This window comes from Periophthalmus magnuspinnatus, chromosome 6 (genome assembly GCF_009829125.3).
Source record: "Periophthalmus magnuspinnatus isolate fPerMag1 chromosome 6, fPerMag1.2.pri, whole genome shotgun sequence".
Taxonomy (NCBI): Eukaryota; Metazoa; Chordata; class Actinopteri; order Gobiiformes; family Gobiidae; genus Periophthalmus; species Periophthalmus magnuspinnatus.
In genome coordinates this window covers 21,936,817-21,953,945 of record NC_047131.1, presented here as the reverse complement: position 1 = coordinate 21,953,945, position 17,129 = coordinate 21,936,817, and the positions used below count along the sequence as shown (strand labels likewise).

The window sequence follows — 17,129 nt, the reverse complement described above, 5'->3', positions numbered from 1 at the left end:
ATTTCTCACAAGCCAGTTTGACCTTGAGAATGAGTTAAAAGTTTTGACTTTAAAAACACACAGATTGTCTCTCCTTCAAGTCTGGCCCTCTGTGGGTTGGTCAGTTTTGTTGGGCTGCTCTATTGCCTCATCCAGTTCTTTAATAAACAGCTTTAGTGAGTCCAGGCATCGCTCTTTGATCTCCTCCAGGTTCTTCTCCAGTGGAGCTTGTAGGAGATAATCCAAACTAGGCTCCTTCTCTACCAGCATCTTCACCACGGTGCGGAATGTCTCACAGTCTTGCCGGTAATCCTGGGCAGAAAACAATGACACCAAGAGTGTCACTAGTATTCTTCATTATCAAAACTAAAAGTGTTAATGACACATGTAGAGGCTGATCAATGTTCAGAAATTATAAATAAATAATAACTAAAGAAGACCTTCTAAATACTCAACTTTTACCAACTGCATTTAAGTGACTATTTTTGGTGTTAGACATACTTTTTTGATCAACAATAAATTACTTGGACACTGTATGACACTGAACTGTTTAGAAATTAATGTTTAAAGCCATACCAGATAAAAGTCACATATACATTTAAACAATGGTCCAAAAGTACGTCATTAGATTCTAATAGATGATTATTATAGACAAAAGTCACTCAATTTGGAATAATGTTTTAATATGACAAACATATATTGTTTTTCAGTTCACATCAATTTGGATTTAAAATAAATTCACGTTTTAGTTTCTGACCCTTTAGTCGTAGGTCACATCATTTTAAACTGTTCCTAGATTACTGGCTATTTTATGCTGTGATTTGAACAAGTCAAAGCAACACTTGAGCAAAGTCAAATTTAATTAATCAGTCCTTGAAATTACACAGCCGTGAACTATGTGCACCCATAATGAGAGACTTTAACATTCATCAAAACAGCTGTGTGCTTGAAGCCCTATTCCAGTACACATGAGCTAAAACAAAGCAAAGTGAGGTGTCAGGGTAAGTTAGTGGTTCTGTGGCATTCTTTCACACCACAATGTAACCAGCTCTCACAGCCTTCTCACATTTTACTGCCAAGACAAAACGGCTGTTCACTTTTTATTGGGGTCCCAGGTGCAAACTCAACCCAATCTTTATCACCTGGAGAGAAGTGGGCTATGTGTGGCAGCTTGAACTCAAGCCAAAAGTAAAGTGAGGTCCGCCAAGGTTCACAAGGACGTGTTACCGGTACCTAAACTACCATAAATGGCCCAACAAGAACAGAGTGAGTAATACAAAATAATACTGAGGGAAAAGTCTCAAATATAAACTGTTGGGTTTTTGCCACATAGTCTTTAAAATTGTGATTACCAGACTGTCAAGTTGCATGATCAAATAAAATGTTAGAAAAAATAAAGCCCTGTCTAAATTCTAACGTTAATGAAACCAGATGGTAGCATTTCACAATGGTTACAAATATGAGTTTGAATATATGAACTAGGCATAGTGAAAGGACACATCTGAAGGCCTGTTCACTCTCACAAGGGAGACAGAAATGTACCAGACTGTGGGAGCTGTGACTTTAATGTCAGCAAATCATGTCAACCTAATTCAAGACCCCACATAATCACAGACTTCAGGGCTAACCACGAGGAGACAGGAGAGTCACGACACGTGTGTGAGTGTAACTACACACGTCTGAATGTTTGAATATTCTTTTTTTTCACCCAGTGTCATTTAATCATTTTCTGTTTTTAAAGGTTTATCAGAAATAAATACACAGAGACAGTCAGAGTTCACACAGGCATAATGACACAACATGTGGTTGATGTTAGACAAGTGTTTAGCCTCTAATCCTTCAGAGCTGATTATGTTTGCCATCGTTCAAAACAAAACTGTCTTAAGCTTTTCCCATGACACAATCTTTGTTGACACTGATCATATTTTCACTAAAAGGCTTTAAGGCACTCAACAGCTTTAAAAATAGATTTACAACTATAGCCCACTATGGCTTTAAAGGATTATTCTTGATACTACAGTGCAAATGACATATGTGTATAATTGAAGACAAATATTGTATTGATACTAAACTATTTTTAAGCAGTTCTAATTTTATTCTCCTTGAAAATAGCCCATTTGATATTGTGTATTGTGAGAAAAAAGTTGCAAGAGCCACAATCTGATCTTTAGGCCCACTTTGGGGGCCACACAAGAGGACCCTCCATTAATAAATAGGCCATACCAGGACCGTAAAGGAAAGGCTTAGATGCCCAAAAGTGGTATTTATCATAATGTGAGGACTAAAATCTGGATCACTCAATTCATATGGACCTGCTTCACTTCTGGGGACAAAAATCAGGAGCCTGTGTGCATGTGTTCGTGTGTTCGTGTTTGTGTAGAATACTGATGTTCCAGGACGTTTTGAGAGGCTCTGCTCAAATGAGCGCTGCACCAGGCAGGGGTCCTGCATAATAAGGGAAGTAGGCTAATGACCTAAGCGCTGTTACACATTAGAGGATATTAAAAGCCATTTTAATCACTCAAGCTACAAACCAGGCCTCTCTGAGTAACAGATAAGAGTAGAAATGGATATTTTTCATTGCACTGATAGAGAACATAGATGGGTTCATAAATAGATTACTGAAAGGTATTTTATGTGGAGCATTACAACACTAAACACAAAATGATGAATAGTGGTTAGAGCACAGAGTAAAGTAATATTGTGTTTTTGCTTTTATATATTATGAGTTAAGAACATACATGTGTGCAGTATATAGTCCTTTGCCTGGGGCAGATGTTACAATACTCACATTGTAGAGGTAGCATCAAATCAAAAGGTTTCTTAAAACTATAGAAGAAGGCAGGGCTGTGCTGGTGATGCGTAATGCTAAGAGATGTACCACAGTGGGTGGGCCGCCTGCACCTGCAGGGAAACTTGCGTCCCCGTTTACCACAACAGATAAGTAGCACTGTGCTGCTGCTTTCAACATCTGGGAAAAGTGCACCTCCACTCAGCCTGGGGAGAAGCAGCTTCACAACCTTAGGACTGATGGCTCATCCAAGCCTTTGTAAGATCATTTAAAAAGTAGTTCACAAAGAACAGATCATATTTAGGCTCAAAGCAAAGTTGGAGCTGGAAAATCTATGTTTACTTGAAAAACTAATCTCATTAAAAAAACACGAGTGAGTGTTGTGGATGACTACTTTCTAAAAAAAAAAACATTACATTACATTACTATTAGTTGCCCTGAGAATTTGAAGTAATGAAATCAAAGTATAGCTAATGCGTAGGACTTTGAGTAGTCATGGAACACATTTTAACTACCTTCTCAATTTCCAATGCTTTTGCCTTAATGGCCTCCAACCGGCGGGCCTTTACATCTTGCTCTAGTGTCGACTTTGGCTCCACGCTGGCAGCCTCCACCTCCTCCTCTGGCTGGGCTACAGACGCAGGAGGGCTTTCCTGGAAGGCCACAGGTCAAAGGTTAGTGCTGAGGTCACCCTGTTTAGAAACCAGTTCTCATTTCAAAGTGATATAAATTGAGGCAGCTTGGGTCAGGAAAAAAAGTCAGTCCTTGTTAATCAAATATAATATCCAAGCTAGTCCAATCAAACTAAATGCTTGATTACTAGTATGCTTATTTTCTTTTTTATGTGTATAACATTATGCTGGCAGTATTCTGTGATTTACCTTTGAGGTTGTTGGAGTCTGTGTTAGATCCTCTTCAGGGTTGCCATGAAGTGGACTTGTAGAAGCAGTGGACTTTGCTAAGTAAAAAAATAAAAAGACATTTTAAAGAAATTACAAAACAAAGGCGCAAGTTGCAAGCTACTAACTGTTTATGAATGCAATAACAGGGCAGGAGGACTGTCATACGTGTAAGAACACAAACCCTAATTTTGCCCTTCGCTCAGGTATCCCAGGTGGCAATGGTAAGATTTCATGACAGCTTTGGGACAATTATAGAATGCTAGTGTACATACTATTTATTATACTATTACTTCACACTACAAATGAAATCCTAGACTGGCCTTTTGAAAACATGGCTGCTAAACATATCAGAGGTATTACCATGTAAAAGCTGTGAGCTATAATTACATAGTTTTACTAATGCCATCAACACTGAGCTAATGCAGGACAATAATCCAAAGCAAAAGTACTCAATAAAACAAGGGTATCCCTTTTCCCAGGGCCTCGGAGTGAGTTTGTGTGAGTGTAATTAACATTTTCACATGCTCGGCCACACTTTGACCCTACACATTACAAACTGACACAGAAACAGATGCTTTGCTGTAAAGGGGACGTCTGCTGTTGTATACATTTTCTACCTCTAAGTATTTTATTTTATTTTTAAGCATATCTTTTTTAACTTAGTGCATGCCCTTATTTGTATTTTTATTTATTCGGTGTGTTTTTATGTTGCACTTTATCACCGCAGTAAGTTCCTAGTTTGTGAACTGTGTTCACAGACGATGGCAATAAAAGTCTTCTGATTCTCTTGTTCTCACTTGACTAAACCCAAGTAGAACACAACACAGCGACAATTTAAATGTTCCTACCACTTTAAGATTGTAGCCTATTATGATAAGAAAGGGTAAGGAATTTGAGTATCAATAAAATATAGCACCAAGCTCCATTTCACTAATATCACACAGCATTACACTTACGTTTTGGCTGACTGGCGTTCTTCTCAGAGGGTCTTGATGCAGCGCTGGAAGAATGGTTTCCTCGTCTGACTGGAGACCGATCTCGAACAAACTGCTCTCTACGCCTGTAGTCAACATCCTTCCTAGAACTAAAAGATATAAGTGTCATTATGTACATTAATGTGCAACTTTAAGTGTTTATTCTTGAGTACTGGTACTAGTTCTAATCACATCTACTTTGACTTGAAACTTGTAAAAGCTCACCTTACAGGATCTCGACCCCTGTGGCGGAAAAAATTTCCTCCTCTCCCATTGTTTCTATAGAAAGAATAAATTGTACACACACACATTTTACACACACATATATATATATATATATATATATATAAAACATTATTTTTTGTTTTTTTTTGGGTGAAATGGTGAAGTCTTAATAACGTCAAATGAAAAAAAAAAAAAGATGATACACCACCAAAGTTATTGAAAGAAGAAAGAAGATGACCAAACGGGGTTCCTGTTGTTTGTGCTACACGTTTACATTGCACAGTAAATGTTTGCCCACAAAGGATCCTTTAAGACCGGGCTTAGGTATAAATGAGCTGTAGGCACCTGGTAGTCATGACCCCGGCCTGAACTCCGGCCACATCTCAAACAGAGCAGGTCTAACAAGCCTACAACTTTTACGACTCACAACCTGTTTGAAGTAGCAAGGACTCAGCCCACCATTTGCCAAACATTGACTAGTTGTCTTTAAAACATCAAAAGGCTACATAAGGAGGAAGACTACATTGTTTAATTACCAATTTCATCAATCTTCTACATCTCAATAAAAGAGTGAGTTTTCTGAAATGCAATGAGAGTTTATGAACTTATTAATGTGTTATAGTGTTGGTTACAATTACAACTAAAAAGGAACAGACCTGTAAAAACATATGTAAAGCCACAGTATGTAACTTTTTAGGTAAAAAAAAATATTAAAATAAAAACATGTTTTTTTCCATTTTTGTTGTGTTTATTGCACTGAAAAACGTAGAAAACATGCATCTAAACATAGGGACTTATCCTGTAAGACAACAGTTAATAAAGTTATTAATATAAGTCTTTTCTAACAGAAACAGTTATTTAACTGCAATCTGTTGTTCATGTCTGGCTAGACTAAGCCATGCTGTGAGCCGTCTGACTGTAGACACTGATGCCCTTTGTCCTGGTTTCTTGCCTGGCAAGATTCAAGCCAGGAAAGAGACAGCACCAGGCAAAAAAATGTAAGCACTAGCCATGTTGTTTAAATGGTCATGAAAGTTCAGTGCAGAATAATGAAGTTAGCCTTATATATTTAACCACTTTTTCTGGATGATAACATGTAATAACATAAGAAAGAACCATCATATAAGGGAACTAATTCAACCACAAAAGTATTGTAATTCTACCTCCATCTAGTGGTAGATTTGTGGCATTGCGATATTTAAAGTGAAGGATATAATATAAAAGGATATAAAACAATGTTATATACAGGCCACAACATTCAAATTGAAATGATTGGTACAATCAATAAAATCGAGCCAACTACCTTGAGTCCAAATGATACCTGAGGTCATCTCTGTTGGGATTGTAGTGTCCTTCCTATAAAAAAGTAATGCATACTAATCAATTATCTTGAAAATCTATAGATTGGAAAGCATGTAAAATTAATTAACTCTGTAAACCAGTGTTTAAATAAACACTTACATTTCTAGGAGGAGGAGGAGGAGGATTTCTGTGGAAATTTCCAAATCTGTGGTCTTCATTTTCAAAAAAAGGCATGTTTTGTGGGTAATTGATGTTGCCTTGACATTCTCTAGGATCCTGGTAGGGCATGGGCTCATTGTACATTGGCCCATCAAGTCCTCTTCTGTCAAAGTCTCCTCCCATCATTTGCATAGAGCTTCTTCTCTCAACAACATTAACAACTCTGTGAAATGTCACCTAAGATTATGTTTCAAAACAACAGCGCTTTAGACAACAACAAAACATAAAATAAATGTCCAATCATATGTCTTTTCCTTACCTCCCTGCCATTTCCCGGACCCCTCATGTAGGGATCATCATAGTTTTCTCTCATGGGTTTCCGACCTCGCTGAAACACTAAAAAAATACATTCAAATAAATATTTTCATTATGCACAAATCAAATTAGGGCAAAAACGGTAATCAATAGATAATCTCTACACAGATGAGAGGAAAGCATCTTTGTCATTCGATCACAATTGTAACACAATGTGTTTACAGTGAATACTGTTTGTCTCCTAGATGCGCCTCATCATGTGGTGAATGGGGAATATTAAGAAAAAAAAATGTATCTCTTTTTAAAAATTATTATGTTGATAACAATGTTCAGGCAATATTTCAACAATGCATCAGGAAGGCATCAACATGTGGCTATAAATGTCTTGGTTGAGATCCAAATATTGAAAAAAGCATGAATGCATCATGTTGTAGAATAAATTATAGTAGCCCAAGAGCTGAAAAGAAGAGGCATGGCACTGGAGTTCTACCACAAGAGAATTTTATTTACCATCAATACGGGACCCAGTACCCGCAGTCATGAACCCTCAAGACATGATAGTTTTGTCCATTCTAGTTTAGTGCAGTCCAGAGTGACTAGGCTTTCATTATAGGGAGTATTATACCTCTGAGGATGCAGGCCAAAACTGAGCTGGCAGTGAGAGCTCTTGATACAGCACAGAAATGGAATTTTTGTAACAGACCATCAACCACAAAAGTGCAGAAATATCACTATTTATGGCCTTTGTAGCAAGATTACACTTAAGCTGTATGTTTTATGTCATTTTAATCATTCTATGTATAAAGAATATACTTAATATTCTAATTGTGCATATTTCCCAAACAACAATTGCAATATAATCAGTATATAATCTCTAGTAACATGCTAGTTTAGTAACTAATGATGCACCGATACCACTATTGGTCCGATACCAGGTACAAGTACAATGGATCTATTAACATAACGATGTGTGTGGCCATGGTAAAAGTAATAAAACAATCATTGTTACGCTATTAGTGGCTTATCCTCAATTAGCAGGGAGCGCAAAGACGAAGTGGTAAATATTATACAGTGTACAGTATTATACAGGTGTTTATCTAAATAAATGATATTGCAATTGAACCTAATTACAGTGATATCAGTAGAAATTTGCAACAGCCTCTCAAATAAGTATTCTAAGATGGAAAAAGTAGGCTGTACTATATAACTATAATCCATTTATATGAATTAGCTTCACCACTTCCTTTTACTTTATGACGTTGAGAATCTGTTTCAATTATAGATGGTTTCAACATAACAGACAACAATGACTTACTGATTGAGGACAGTTGATCTCCAGACGTCTTTGTCAATTGAAACAAGTCTAAAAAGAGAGCATGGAGTAAGTTAATACCCTGGTTCTTCTAAGTTTAATGCACAGTTAAATGCAATACATAAATAAAGCTACATAGCAATTAGATATCGAATCAGTGAGTTTTAGTTTTGTTGTCAACCAAATTAGCATAGCACTATGCACAACACTGATGAGCATTAGTAACATCTATGATAATACTCACTTTAGACAGGATAAACCATGCGGTGCACCGTCTGACTTTATCTTAATGCTTCAGAAAAGTCAGATATTTCCATTGGCAATACTTTATTTAGAAAAACAAGTAAACCTTAAAAACATGCTGATGCTTTTGGGATTGCTGAATACGACCCCATCTCATAATACTTCCTGTTTGTAGTCTACTTCGGTGAAAGGGTGACTGAAAATAAATACTGCCATCTTGTGGTGGAGGTGTTAAATACTAATTGAAAACTAAACCTAAATTCCTAAAACTAAAGTTACAAAATAACAATAATAGTAATAACAATAATAAGATAATATGTTGATATAATTTTTAATGGGGTAGGGTAGGCTTCCTCTGCACTCCTGGCCTGAGTTGTGGCCTGATCATGGGTCTGATTTGCAGTAATCTTGATTATCAGTCAGAAAACGGGACTTTGAACAGACGGGCCTCCTGTAAATTCAAATTTTTACAGATTTTGGTCAAAAATAGATGTACAAAGGAATGTGGCAGAAGGTAGTTGAATCCATCTGGGAGCAGTTTTAGGCCCCGGTTCACATGTTTGAAGTGAGGTTTTGCTGCTTCTCCATTGGTTAATCGAGTCACGTGACTGCTGGCTCGCAGGACTTCCTACAAGTGTGTCTTTATTTGAAAAGCGCCTCAATTATCTTAAATTGAATCATTACGACCAGGTTCCGTGTCATGGGAGATAAGACAAGTCCTACGAGGTAATGCTGCTGTTGACTGCTGTTCATTAGTTTGTGTTTTAACTTCAAACAGTGGATTCAGTGGAAAGATCAGATTTTTGTGTGTGAAGCGTGAGTCTGAAGAGTGTGTTCATGGTGGTTGGCTCCAGGTTAGGCCCTTTACAGTAAGCTTCTGCTAATGAATCTATTATGTCTGTTAGCTTATTATGTACTACACATGCCCCCTTGCCCAGCACTTGTTTTGTGTTGTTTGAAGGCCAAAGCGCCAAGCAAAGGCCAGCGCTGACGACGGATTTGGCCACTGGGACTGCAGCGTGTGCACGTTCAGGAACAGCGCGGAGGCGTTTAAATGCGTCATGTGTGATGTGAGGAAGGGCACGTCCACAAGGTAAAGACTGGGAAATACAGGCTTATAGCATGTACTCTATGTTCATATGCAACTGAATTGTGCGTCTATTCCTAATTCGGACATACTTTTAGTTTTATATGTATTTTCTTCCCCGGTTTTTCTCTTAACAGGCTACTTGGCAGAAGGCTGTAGCACTGTCAGTGAAGTTGAAGACTATATATTAATCGCATATTGAAAAAAACGTTATTAAGTTCAACACGTTTAGTAATCTAATAAATATTATCTGTACTATACATGGGCTTCAAAAAAGATTGTGATTACAAAAGAGGCTTTATGACTCAAACAGGTTGAAACAGTAATGGGCAACATCAGCATAGTACTTTGTGTGCTACCCTAGTATCCCGCATAGTATCTTGAAGCACTAAAGTACTAAAGGATATTTACATGGTATAAATAAGTCAGTCAGAGTTGATGTTTGATATCTTGTTTTCTGCAGGAAACCACGGCCTGTCTCAACACTTGTTGCTCAAGTAAATCAGCAGTTCGCGCCACCCACACATCACAGAAAAGACAAGAGAGAGAGGCTTTACAAAGACAGAAGTGAAAAAGAGACATCACTGAAAGGGAAGCACTTCAAAAAGACAAGGTATTAGAGTTCTACCTTAAGTAAAAATCTCATTAAAGAATGAGTACAGTTTATATTGTTTTCTTCTTACTAGACCCAGATTAAAAAACATTGACAGGAGCACTGCCCAACATCTAGAGGTGACTGTCGGAGAGCTGACTGTAATAATCACAGACTTTAAGGAGAAAGCCAGACCAGGTGCTGCTTCAGTAGACCTGCTCAGCCACAGCAGCTCCAGCTCCGAAAATACTGAGCAAGCTGCTTCTCGATGCACCTCTCCACACAGAGACAGCTCCTCAGGAAACCGAGACACTCACTGACCCCCAGGCTGCAATGGATTCTACACCAGCTCAATATGCACTAACTGTTTCACTACTGAGTCAGTAGTGAGACTGCATTAAAGTTTTATTTCCATTTCCTTCTCAGGATGACAACAGTCATGCAAACATTACAATTAGTACAACTTTAAGAATAATGTGCCTGTTTAAGTCATGTTAAAAAACACAGCTGTTAAGCAAATAGAGCATTAAGTAATTAAAACAAGTTTGGTAGAAATGTGTGTATTTTTGCACTTGAATGTATGTTATGTCCTTTTATATTAGCATAAGTTATATTTTGTATTTTTATTACTACTGCATTTTTATTACTGTAGCCTATTTATTTTTTTCCAAAGAACCACAAATTGTAATCTGCTTTTGTAGAATTGAATTAAATGATGGTTTAAAAAAGCTTTACGTTGTAAATAAATAAGTAAATAAAGTAAGGTGTGCAGATTTTTTACATACTTGGGCTTCATAAATAGCCATAAATTGGACACCCCAGATCTAATATATGGTTTGTGCGCGAAACAGGAAGTGGGAGGAGCTAAAAGATGTAAACATTGTGCTTTGATCAAGTAGCAGTCAGAACTTGGAGTGTACTTTTTATCACTGAAATGGGCAGCTAAACCGACAATAGCAGAGTAAAATGCAAAATGCGATGTTTCCGTCATGTTTTCTTTATATGCATTGTCATGACGCTCTTTTCATTGGTGTACGTGCTCGACCACTTCGCCTCCACGGTGGAGGACAGAGGCCGATGGAGAGAGCAGAGTAGAGCCGCCCTCAGACGCCATGACAGCGGGCTGCCTCTCAGGAAAACGCGCGGTTCAGGAGGCCAACACGGAGAACTGCATAGGTATACAAAATGATGTCAGGCACTACCTACATTCAGCTAACTCAATCAAGTAGTTATAGCAGAATGCATTAAAACCATAGTCTAACAACAGTGGTATTTTAGTTCATCCAAAGGTCTCATCAGATCTGAATTAAAATATATCACAAGAATAATTGAACAGCTCTGCGGATTGTATATTTCATTTAAATTTAATAAAAAACAGGACCAACTTCGTTCTTAGAATATAGTCTATAGCCCCCCACAACAGAAATCAGTTTACTGTTCTTGCTTTCAAACTAACCAGATAGTAGTTTAGTTCTGCACACTGCAGTTCAATGACTGGTTAATTCAGGAAAATTGGTGTTCTCATCCTGTCAGGTGTAAGTCAGTATCTTACTGGAGTCCATATTGGAGATTGCCTGCAGATGTGTGTGGAGTGAACTGCTTTATGGAGACATCTTATGGGTATGACTGATTTTGTGCATCTTTGTTCAAGAATGTACCTTGGATTCCTAAGGGACAGTTTTATTACAGTGTTCTGAATATAACCACTGTGTCTTATGACCGCTACAGTTTGAAGGATTTCTAAACTTAAAATATCACAACATAAAATCACATTGTGCAAAATTACTGTTTACATAATGTTTTGAAGATTAGCCTCATGTAATGTGCCATCGTGTAACTTATTTCTCCCAGTTTAAGTAGAAGATAAGGTTATTCCTGAATTAACCCAGCCTGAATTCTTTAGTGTTTTTCCGCTAGTATTAAAGTATAAATAGTATAATAAGTACTCTTTCAGGTATAAAATGCGTTTGTTTTAAAAAAAAAAAAAAGGATCATTTTATTTTTCTCTTCTTTTTTGTAGAGAAGGACTGACCAAGGAAGCTCCTGATGAGCAGAGTCACTTGGCTGTTGTAGCCTGTGGTCCCAGACTGGAAGAAACTCTCACCATGTTAAAGTCTGCTCTTCTCTTTAGCAAAAAACCTTTACATTTATATATATTTGCAGAAAATGAACTGCATGGCAGCTTCAAAAATGCTGTAAGTACAATGCATCTCATGTATTGTGCTGAAAACAAATATTCTTACCATGTGTTGTTTTTTATTGATCTTGTTTTAAAGCTGAACTCATGGCCTCATATGGTTAAGAGAAAATTTAACTTCACCATCTTTCCCATCACTTTCCCAAATGACAATGAAAAGGAGTGGAAAAAGCTCTTCAAACCATGTGCGTCTCAGAGACTCTTCCTCCCAGTAAGTCCAAACATTCCTTCTGTTTAGTCTGTTTTATAGTTACTATTAATATATTCCTGTGCATGTCTAGCTGATTCTGCAGGACGTAGACTCTTTGCTCTACGTAGACACAGATATCCTATTCCTTCAGCCAGTGGAGGACCTCTGGACATTGCTGTCTCATTTTAACTCTAGCCAGTTAGCGGCTATGGCTCCAGAGCACGAGGAGCCCCGGATCGGCTGGTACAACCGCTTCGCCCGGCATCCTTACTATGGCAGGACTGGCATCAACTCAGGGGTCATGCTAATGAATATGACACGCATCCGGGCCAAATACTTCAAGGTGAAAACAAAGTAGTCCAGAGAGGCTGCCTTTGAATATAATAATGTCACCAGTAGAGGGCAGCATTGTATTAGAATTAACGGGTGTGACTAGCGGGGTAATGGGAAATATTTGTGATATTTAAGCTTTAAAACTTTATTTGTGTTGTTTTCTTTCCTTTCATATAGAATGATATGACAACTATTCCTTTAAGATGGGAAGAAATGCTCATGCCCCTTCTTCAAAAGTATAAACTCAATATCACCTGGGGAGATCAGGATCTTCTCAATATTATATTTCATCATAATCCAGGTTTGAATTTTTGCATTTTCGCCATGAGTTATTACTTAATTAGTATAAATAATAACTACATTCACACATATGCAAATATTAAAAAGATATGTTTAAAATGTAGCTAAACTCAGATAATGGGTAATTATAAGCTCACAGATTGCTCATAATAAAAGTGTTAATAAAAGTATTAATAAATAGTCCCAGTGAAATGAAAATTTTGAGAAAATTCATATTTTAAAATGTTTTCACAAATATTCCTTTATACAGACATATATAGATTTTGAGCTGTGAACCTGTAAGAGACATGATGTATTAATTTACACAACCTTAACTCTGGACTTTACAGAAAGCTTGTTTGTGTTCCCATGTGAGTGGAACTACCGTCCAGACCACTGTATTTATGGAAGCAACTGTCACACAGCCGACCAACAAGGTGTCTTCATTCTCCATGGAAACAGGGGAGTCTTCCATGATGACAAGCAGCCAGCTTTCCGAGCGGTTTATAACGCCATCCAAAAGGTACAGCAGCAGTATATTAATTATTTTCTATTCTCATTCCTTTAGTTTTACAACTCATAACACTACTAAAAACTAACTAGCAAACTAAACTAAAAGATACAAGGTACCCTTTGAGGAGGTTTTCAGTAAATGGACATTTTGCACCCAGTGTTATTGCTTTATCAATAACCACTCAAACCAATAAAATCTATTTAATATAAAAAATATTGTTTTAAAATGTATTAACAAAACTAATAATAACAATATGTTCATTTACTTTAAATGAGTAAAGTAGCTTTTACTGACCTATAAGTCATCAGGGAGGCAGTGAACAGTCTTTGCCTGTGTTCGATCTCTCATGTTGATTCCAGCGCAGCGGTCAACACTACGGCAGCAGACTGGTGAAGCAGGGGAAGCTTCATTAGCCAGTGTCCATCCATTACAGCCACAGGGCCAGAGCTGAGCCACTATCAGTGCAGCCCATGTTCCCAGCCATTAGGTAAACGAGCTGCTTTCATTATGGGGCACTGGGCCCTCGTGCCTCCATCAGTCTCTCAGGCAGGGGAGACATGCATCCAGCAGACTCCACCTGGTTTTAGCAGGTGCACTGCCTCTAATGCACGTGGTGAACAGGTTAAGTAGCAGGACTTTTAGGGCACAATTATATCACTGCCTCATGTTAGAAAAATCTTTACTTCTATTGTCTATATGTTGTGCTTATGTTCTTTTTATGTTCAGCTCTTAAAGGTCCTATATTACACAAAATGAGTTCGTGTGAGCTTTAAGATATATTATAATGCTGTTACCTCCTCAAAAACATACCTGGAGCTGTGTTTGGTTTCATTCATACATATTTGAGTAATCTTCATTTATTAGTCTGTCTACTCCAAAGCTCAAAATGCTCTGTTCCACCTTGTGATGTCATGCTGTGGTAGTTTTCAAGTTAACAGCTATCTGTTACATGTTAGTTCAGTAGAGATTGACAATTCCAGGGCTAAAATAATCCAAATTGTTGTAGTGAAGGTGTATGGAGTTTAAAAACACACTGGAGCACTTCCTGTATTACCACATGATGTCACAAGGTGGAATGCGTTGTCTATTTGAGAGAAGAGCATGTATAAATGAAACAAAACAAAACTTCAGGTATGTTTTTGATGACAAAACAACATTATAACATAGATCAGTAGAAATATTGTAATATGGCCCCTTTTAATAAGTACCCAGCTTTCTTACTAAATATGCTTTAAGATTAGGTTCAGTGTCAATAGGCTCAGTATTTGTCACAATATTGGACATTGCATTGACACTGGCTTAGTTAAATTTGGCTTTATTGCAATATTACACAAAACATGCAGTCTTGAACAGCACCCCCACAGTTCCTCATAGACAGTTCAATCCCCAAACAAGCCAGCAGTCCAGCATGAAGTGTACAGTACATTAAAGGACAGTGTTATCCAGCCCAGCCCACAAGAGTAGTAACATTTTAGTGTTTGTTTGACGTATCACAATGGCTATGTACAAGCAGCAGCCACATAAAAATCATTAGGAGGCTGTCAATGCTGTTTTATGGCCTGTTGCACTATATGAAAGATATTAAAGCAAGTGGACTAGTTCAAAGACTAGTAGACCTGGTCAAATTAGAACCTATAAAGAATTGATTCATTATTTCCAGTTGTAAAACATTGAGAGTTGAGGTAACCCAAAAACATTAACAATTTAGGTACAATTTACAATACAGAAGATGTATTTACCATTCTCACAACAACGTAAATGCATCTCCTAAGTTGTTACAAGTTGAGGTAGTTTCTTTCCATGTGACACTCACAATGAATGCCATGATGGTAATTTTATACTTCGAAAACAAACATGTTCTATCACAAAAATAGTGAAAAACAACAAAAGAAAAATACACTTTACCAGTGTATGGTCTTCTTTCTTTCTTTATTCTTTATTTGACAGGGACCATGTACAAATTCATTAATCTTACAAAGAAAAGATGATTTGCACCAGATTTAGCTACTGCTACTTTCCATCTGCAGTCCCTGAGCAGGTGAACACACATTAAAAAACACATATCAATTGACAATTACAATATACGACTACCGATTTGCCATACATATGCCCCCCCAGTCCAAACTAATATAAAAATCATTATGTGCAGGTTTATACAGTGAGCACAGAGCAGCACCAACTAACTAGACTGATGTGGACAGTCTAGTTAGTTGGTGCTCCTCTATTTATGTGTCATCTGTGTATGTGTTATGTTGATCTTGTGTACATTTATAGATAAACTAAAGGCTAAATGTTCTTTTCTCAGTACCAGTTTGGTGAAGATTTGGACAAGTTTCTTTTGGATCCACTTGAGGGTTCTCTGAGCTCCACCACACACACGTACTGTGGGCGCAGCAGTCACCTGTTCACCAAGAGGCTGAAACAGAGTATTCTGTCACTTCAACAGGAGGTCCCACACAGGAGATGACAGGATCTGATCTCTTATACAATGTATGATTAGTGTCTACAGGCCACTGTAGGAACCATGTTTCTGTTAAAGACACTCCTGTGGAGGCATTAGCTGACAGGTTTATCTCTGCCGTGTTTACCGGTACTGTTATCCAGGTTCAGGACCGGGAAATCTTTCTACAAACATGAATGTACATGTGTCTCCTCTGTTATAGAACAGAGCAAAGACATTTTATATGTATTACGCACTGTATTAGTACCATTCAGATCTTCCAGACAATCACTGCCAAAGGTGTTGACATATTTGTGTTGAAATAGTTTTTATTTTGTTCTCTATGAGATTACAATTTAATATAATTTCACATGTTTAAGGTACAAAATATTTTTCAGTTGAGATTGTCCATTTCTCATGAATTTTATGACTTTGAAGTATTTGTTTATTTACGTTAAAATGCATGTCACTTAGTCCCTCCCTGTACGTTTTATATTAGAAAAGATTATATGAATGGTGTTTATTCTAATGATGCCACTATAGTTGTAGAGTAAGGGTTTTTTGACTCCTCAGGATATTTGCACTATGACTTTGGGACTACAGACTGATATTGCTTTTTATTGTCCTTATTTGAAATAATTTTATACTTGTCTTGAGTAAACAAACACATCCATGTAAAGGAAAATAAATTGTTATATATTTCAAGATCAAACCTGAAAATGAAATGTCATTAATGTGATATTAGCCATGCATGCATATTAGCCAATTATTTAGTTTAGAGAGTAAACTAAAGAAGTTAGATTTTAAACATCCTTTTTAATGCACCTGCTGCTACTTCGTATTTGTGCTGTCCTCACTCTCTATGGAGTTTTTGCTCCAGGCAAAGTAAACAAAAGACAACTGCATACAGTTGTTCACATTTCACTAAAATGTAGAAATCACATTTCTTTTACTTTAGGAGGCTAAGTTAGGACAATTCTCTCTTCTCCAAGATATACTCAAAGACAGTTCACATTGACTCTTAGTATAATGAGTCAGGGCTTTTCAGATAATAGATCAGTGGTTCTTAACCTTGTTGGAGGCACTGAACCCCATCAGTTTCATATGCACATTCACCAAACCCTTCTTTATTGAAAAATAAAATATTATTTTCTTCAAATTCAAGATATATGTATGTTTTACTGGTGCACAAAATGAATCGTGCATTAACATCTCTGTGTTCAAAGAATAAAACCAGTACAATGCATGAACTCACAACAAATTACTTGCATACCTTTTTACAATGACATGACCTT

General features: G+C 37.2%; 3 protein-coding genes across 4 annotated transcripts; 2 read left to right on the top strand and 1 right to left on the bottom strand.

The window, feature by feature from the left end:
• Window positions 1-75: 75 nt before the first annotated feature.
• On the bottom strand, window positions 76-7,981 carry LOC117372175 (periphilin-1-like). The gene is made up of 9 exons (XM_055222470.1): window positions 7,963-7,981; window positions 6,652-6,728; window positions 6,333-6,569; window positions 6,175-6,227; window positions 4,872-4,925; window positions 4,629-4,750; window positions 3,652-3,728; window positions 3,286-3,423; window positions 76-291 (listed from the first exon to the last, which is right to left on the bottom strand). Coding segments are annotated over exons 1-9 (975 nt in total). The 5' UTR covers window positions 7,964-7,981.
• Window positions 7,982-8,811: 830 nt separating this feature from the next.
• LOC117372284 (YY1-associated factor 2-like) lies at window positions 8,812-10,621 on the top strand. Its single transcript, XM_033968067.2, has 4 exons — window positions 8,812-8,928; window positions 9,164-9,295; window positions 9,753-9,902; window positions 9,976-10,621. The coding sequence occupies exons 1-4, from the start codon at window positions 8,903-8,905 to the stop codon at window positions 10,199-10,201; spliced, it is 534 nt and encodes a 177-aa protein (XP_033823958.1). The 5' UTR covers window positions 8,812-8,902; the 3' UTR covers window positions 10,202-10,621.
• Window positions 10,622-10,726: 105 nt separating this feature from the next.
• LOC117372605 (glucoside xylosyltransferase 1-like) lies at window positions 10,727-16,549 on the top strand. Of its 2 annotated transcripts, XM_033968429.2 has the most exons (8): window positions 10,727-11,057; window positions 11,415-11,501; window positions 11,902-12,076; window positions 12,158-12,289; window positions 12,360-12,611; window positions 12,779-12,902; window positions 13,231-13,403; window positions 15,700-16,549. In XM_033968429.2, exons 1-8 carry the CDS (start codon window positions 10,855-10,857, stop codon window positions 15,859-15,861), a joined length of 1,308 nt encoding a protein of 435 aa, XP_033824320.1. In that variant the 5' UTR covers window positions 10,727-10,854; the 3' UTR covers window positions 15,862-16,549. The 2 variants fall into 2 exon arrangements, with proteins under 2 accessions (XP_033824320.1, XP_055078340.1); XM_055222365.1 differs by lacking the exon at window positions 11,415-11,501 and having other exon boundaries at window positions 15,700-16,543.
• Window positions 16,550-17,129: the final 580 nt, after the last annotated feature.

Excerpts from the sequence above, each read along its gene's own strand:
- LOC117372175 (XM_055222470.1), bottom strand. Across the intron at positions 4,926-6,174 it reads AGGTATCATTTGGACTCAAG|AAACAATGGGAGAGGAGGAA; the intron begins GTAGTTGGCTCG and ends TTCTTTCTATAG. Across the intron at positions 292-3,285 it reads AAGCATTGGAAATTGAGAAG|GATTACCGGCAAGACTGTGA; the intron begins GTAGTTAAAATG and ends TTTTCTGCCCAG.
- LOC117372284 (XM_033968067.2), top strand. The coding sequence starts at position 8,903 with ATGGGAGATAAGACAAGTCCTACGAG. Across the intron at positions 9,296-9,752 it reads AGGAAGGGCACGTCCACAAG|GAAACCACGGCCTGTCTCAA; the intron begins GTAAAGACTGGG and ends TGTTTTCTGCAG. Across the intron at positions 9,903-9,975 it reads AAGCACTTCAAAAAGACAAG|ACCCAGATTAAAAAACATTG; the intron begins GTATTAGAGTTC and ends TCTTCTTACTAG.
- LOC117372605 (XM_033968429.2), top strand. The coding sequence starts at position 10,855 with ATGCGATGTTTCCGTCATGTTTTCTTTATATGCATTGTCATGACGCTC. Across the intron at positions 12,290-12,359 it reads CTCAGAGACTCTTCCTCCCA|CTGATTCTGCAGGACGTAGA; the intron begins GTAAGTCCAAAC and ends GTGCATGTCTAG. Across the intron at positions 12,612-12,778 it reads TCCGGGCCAAATACTTCAAG|AATGATATGACAACTATTCC; the intron begins GTGAAAACAAAG and ends CCTTTCATATAG.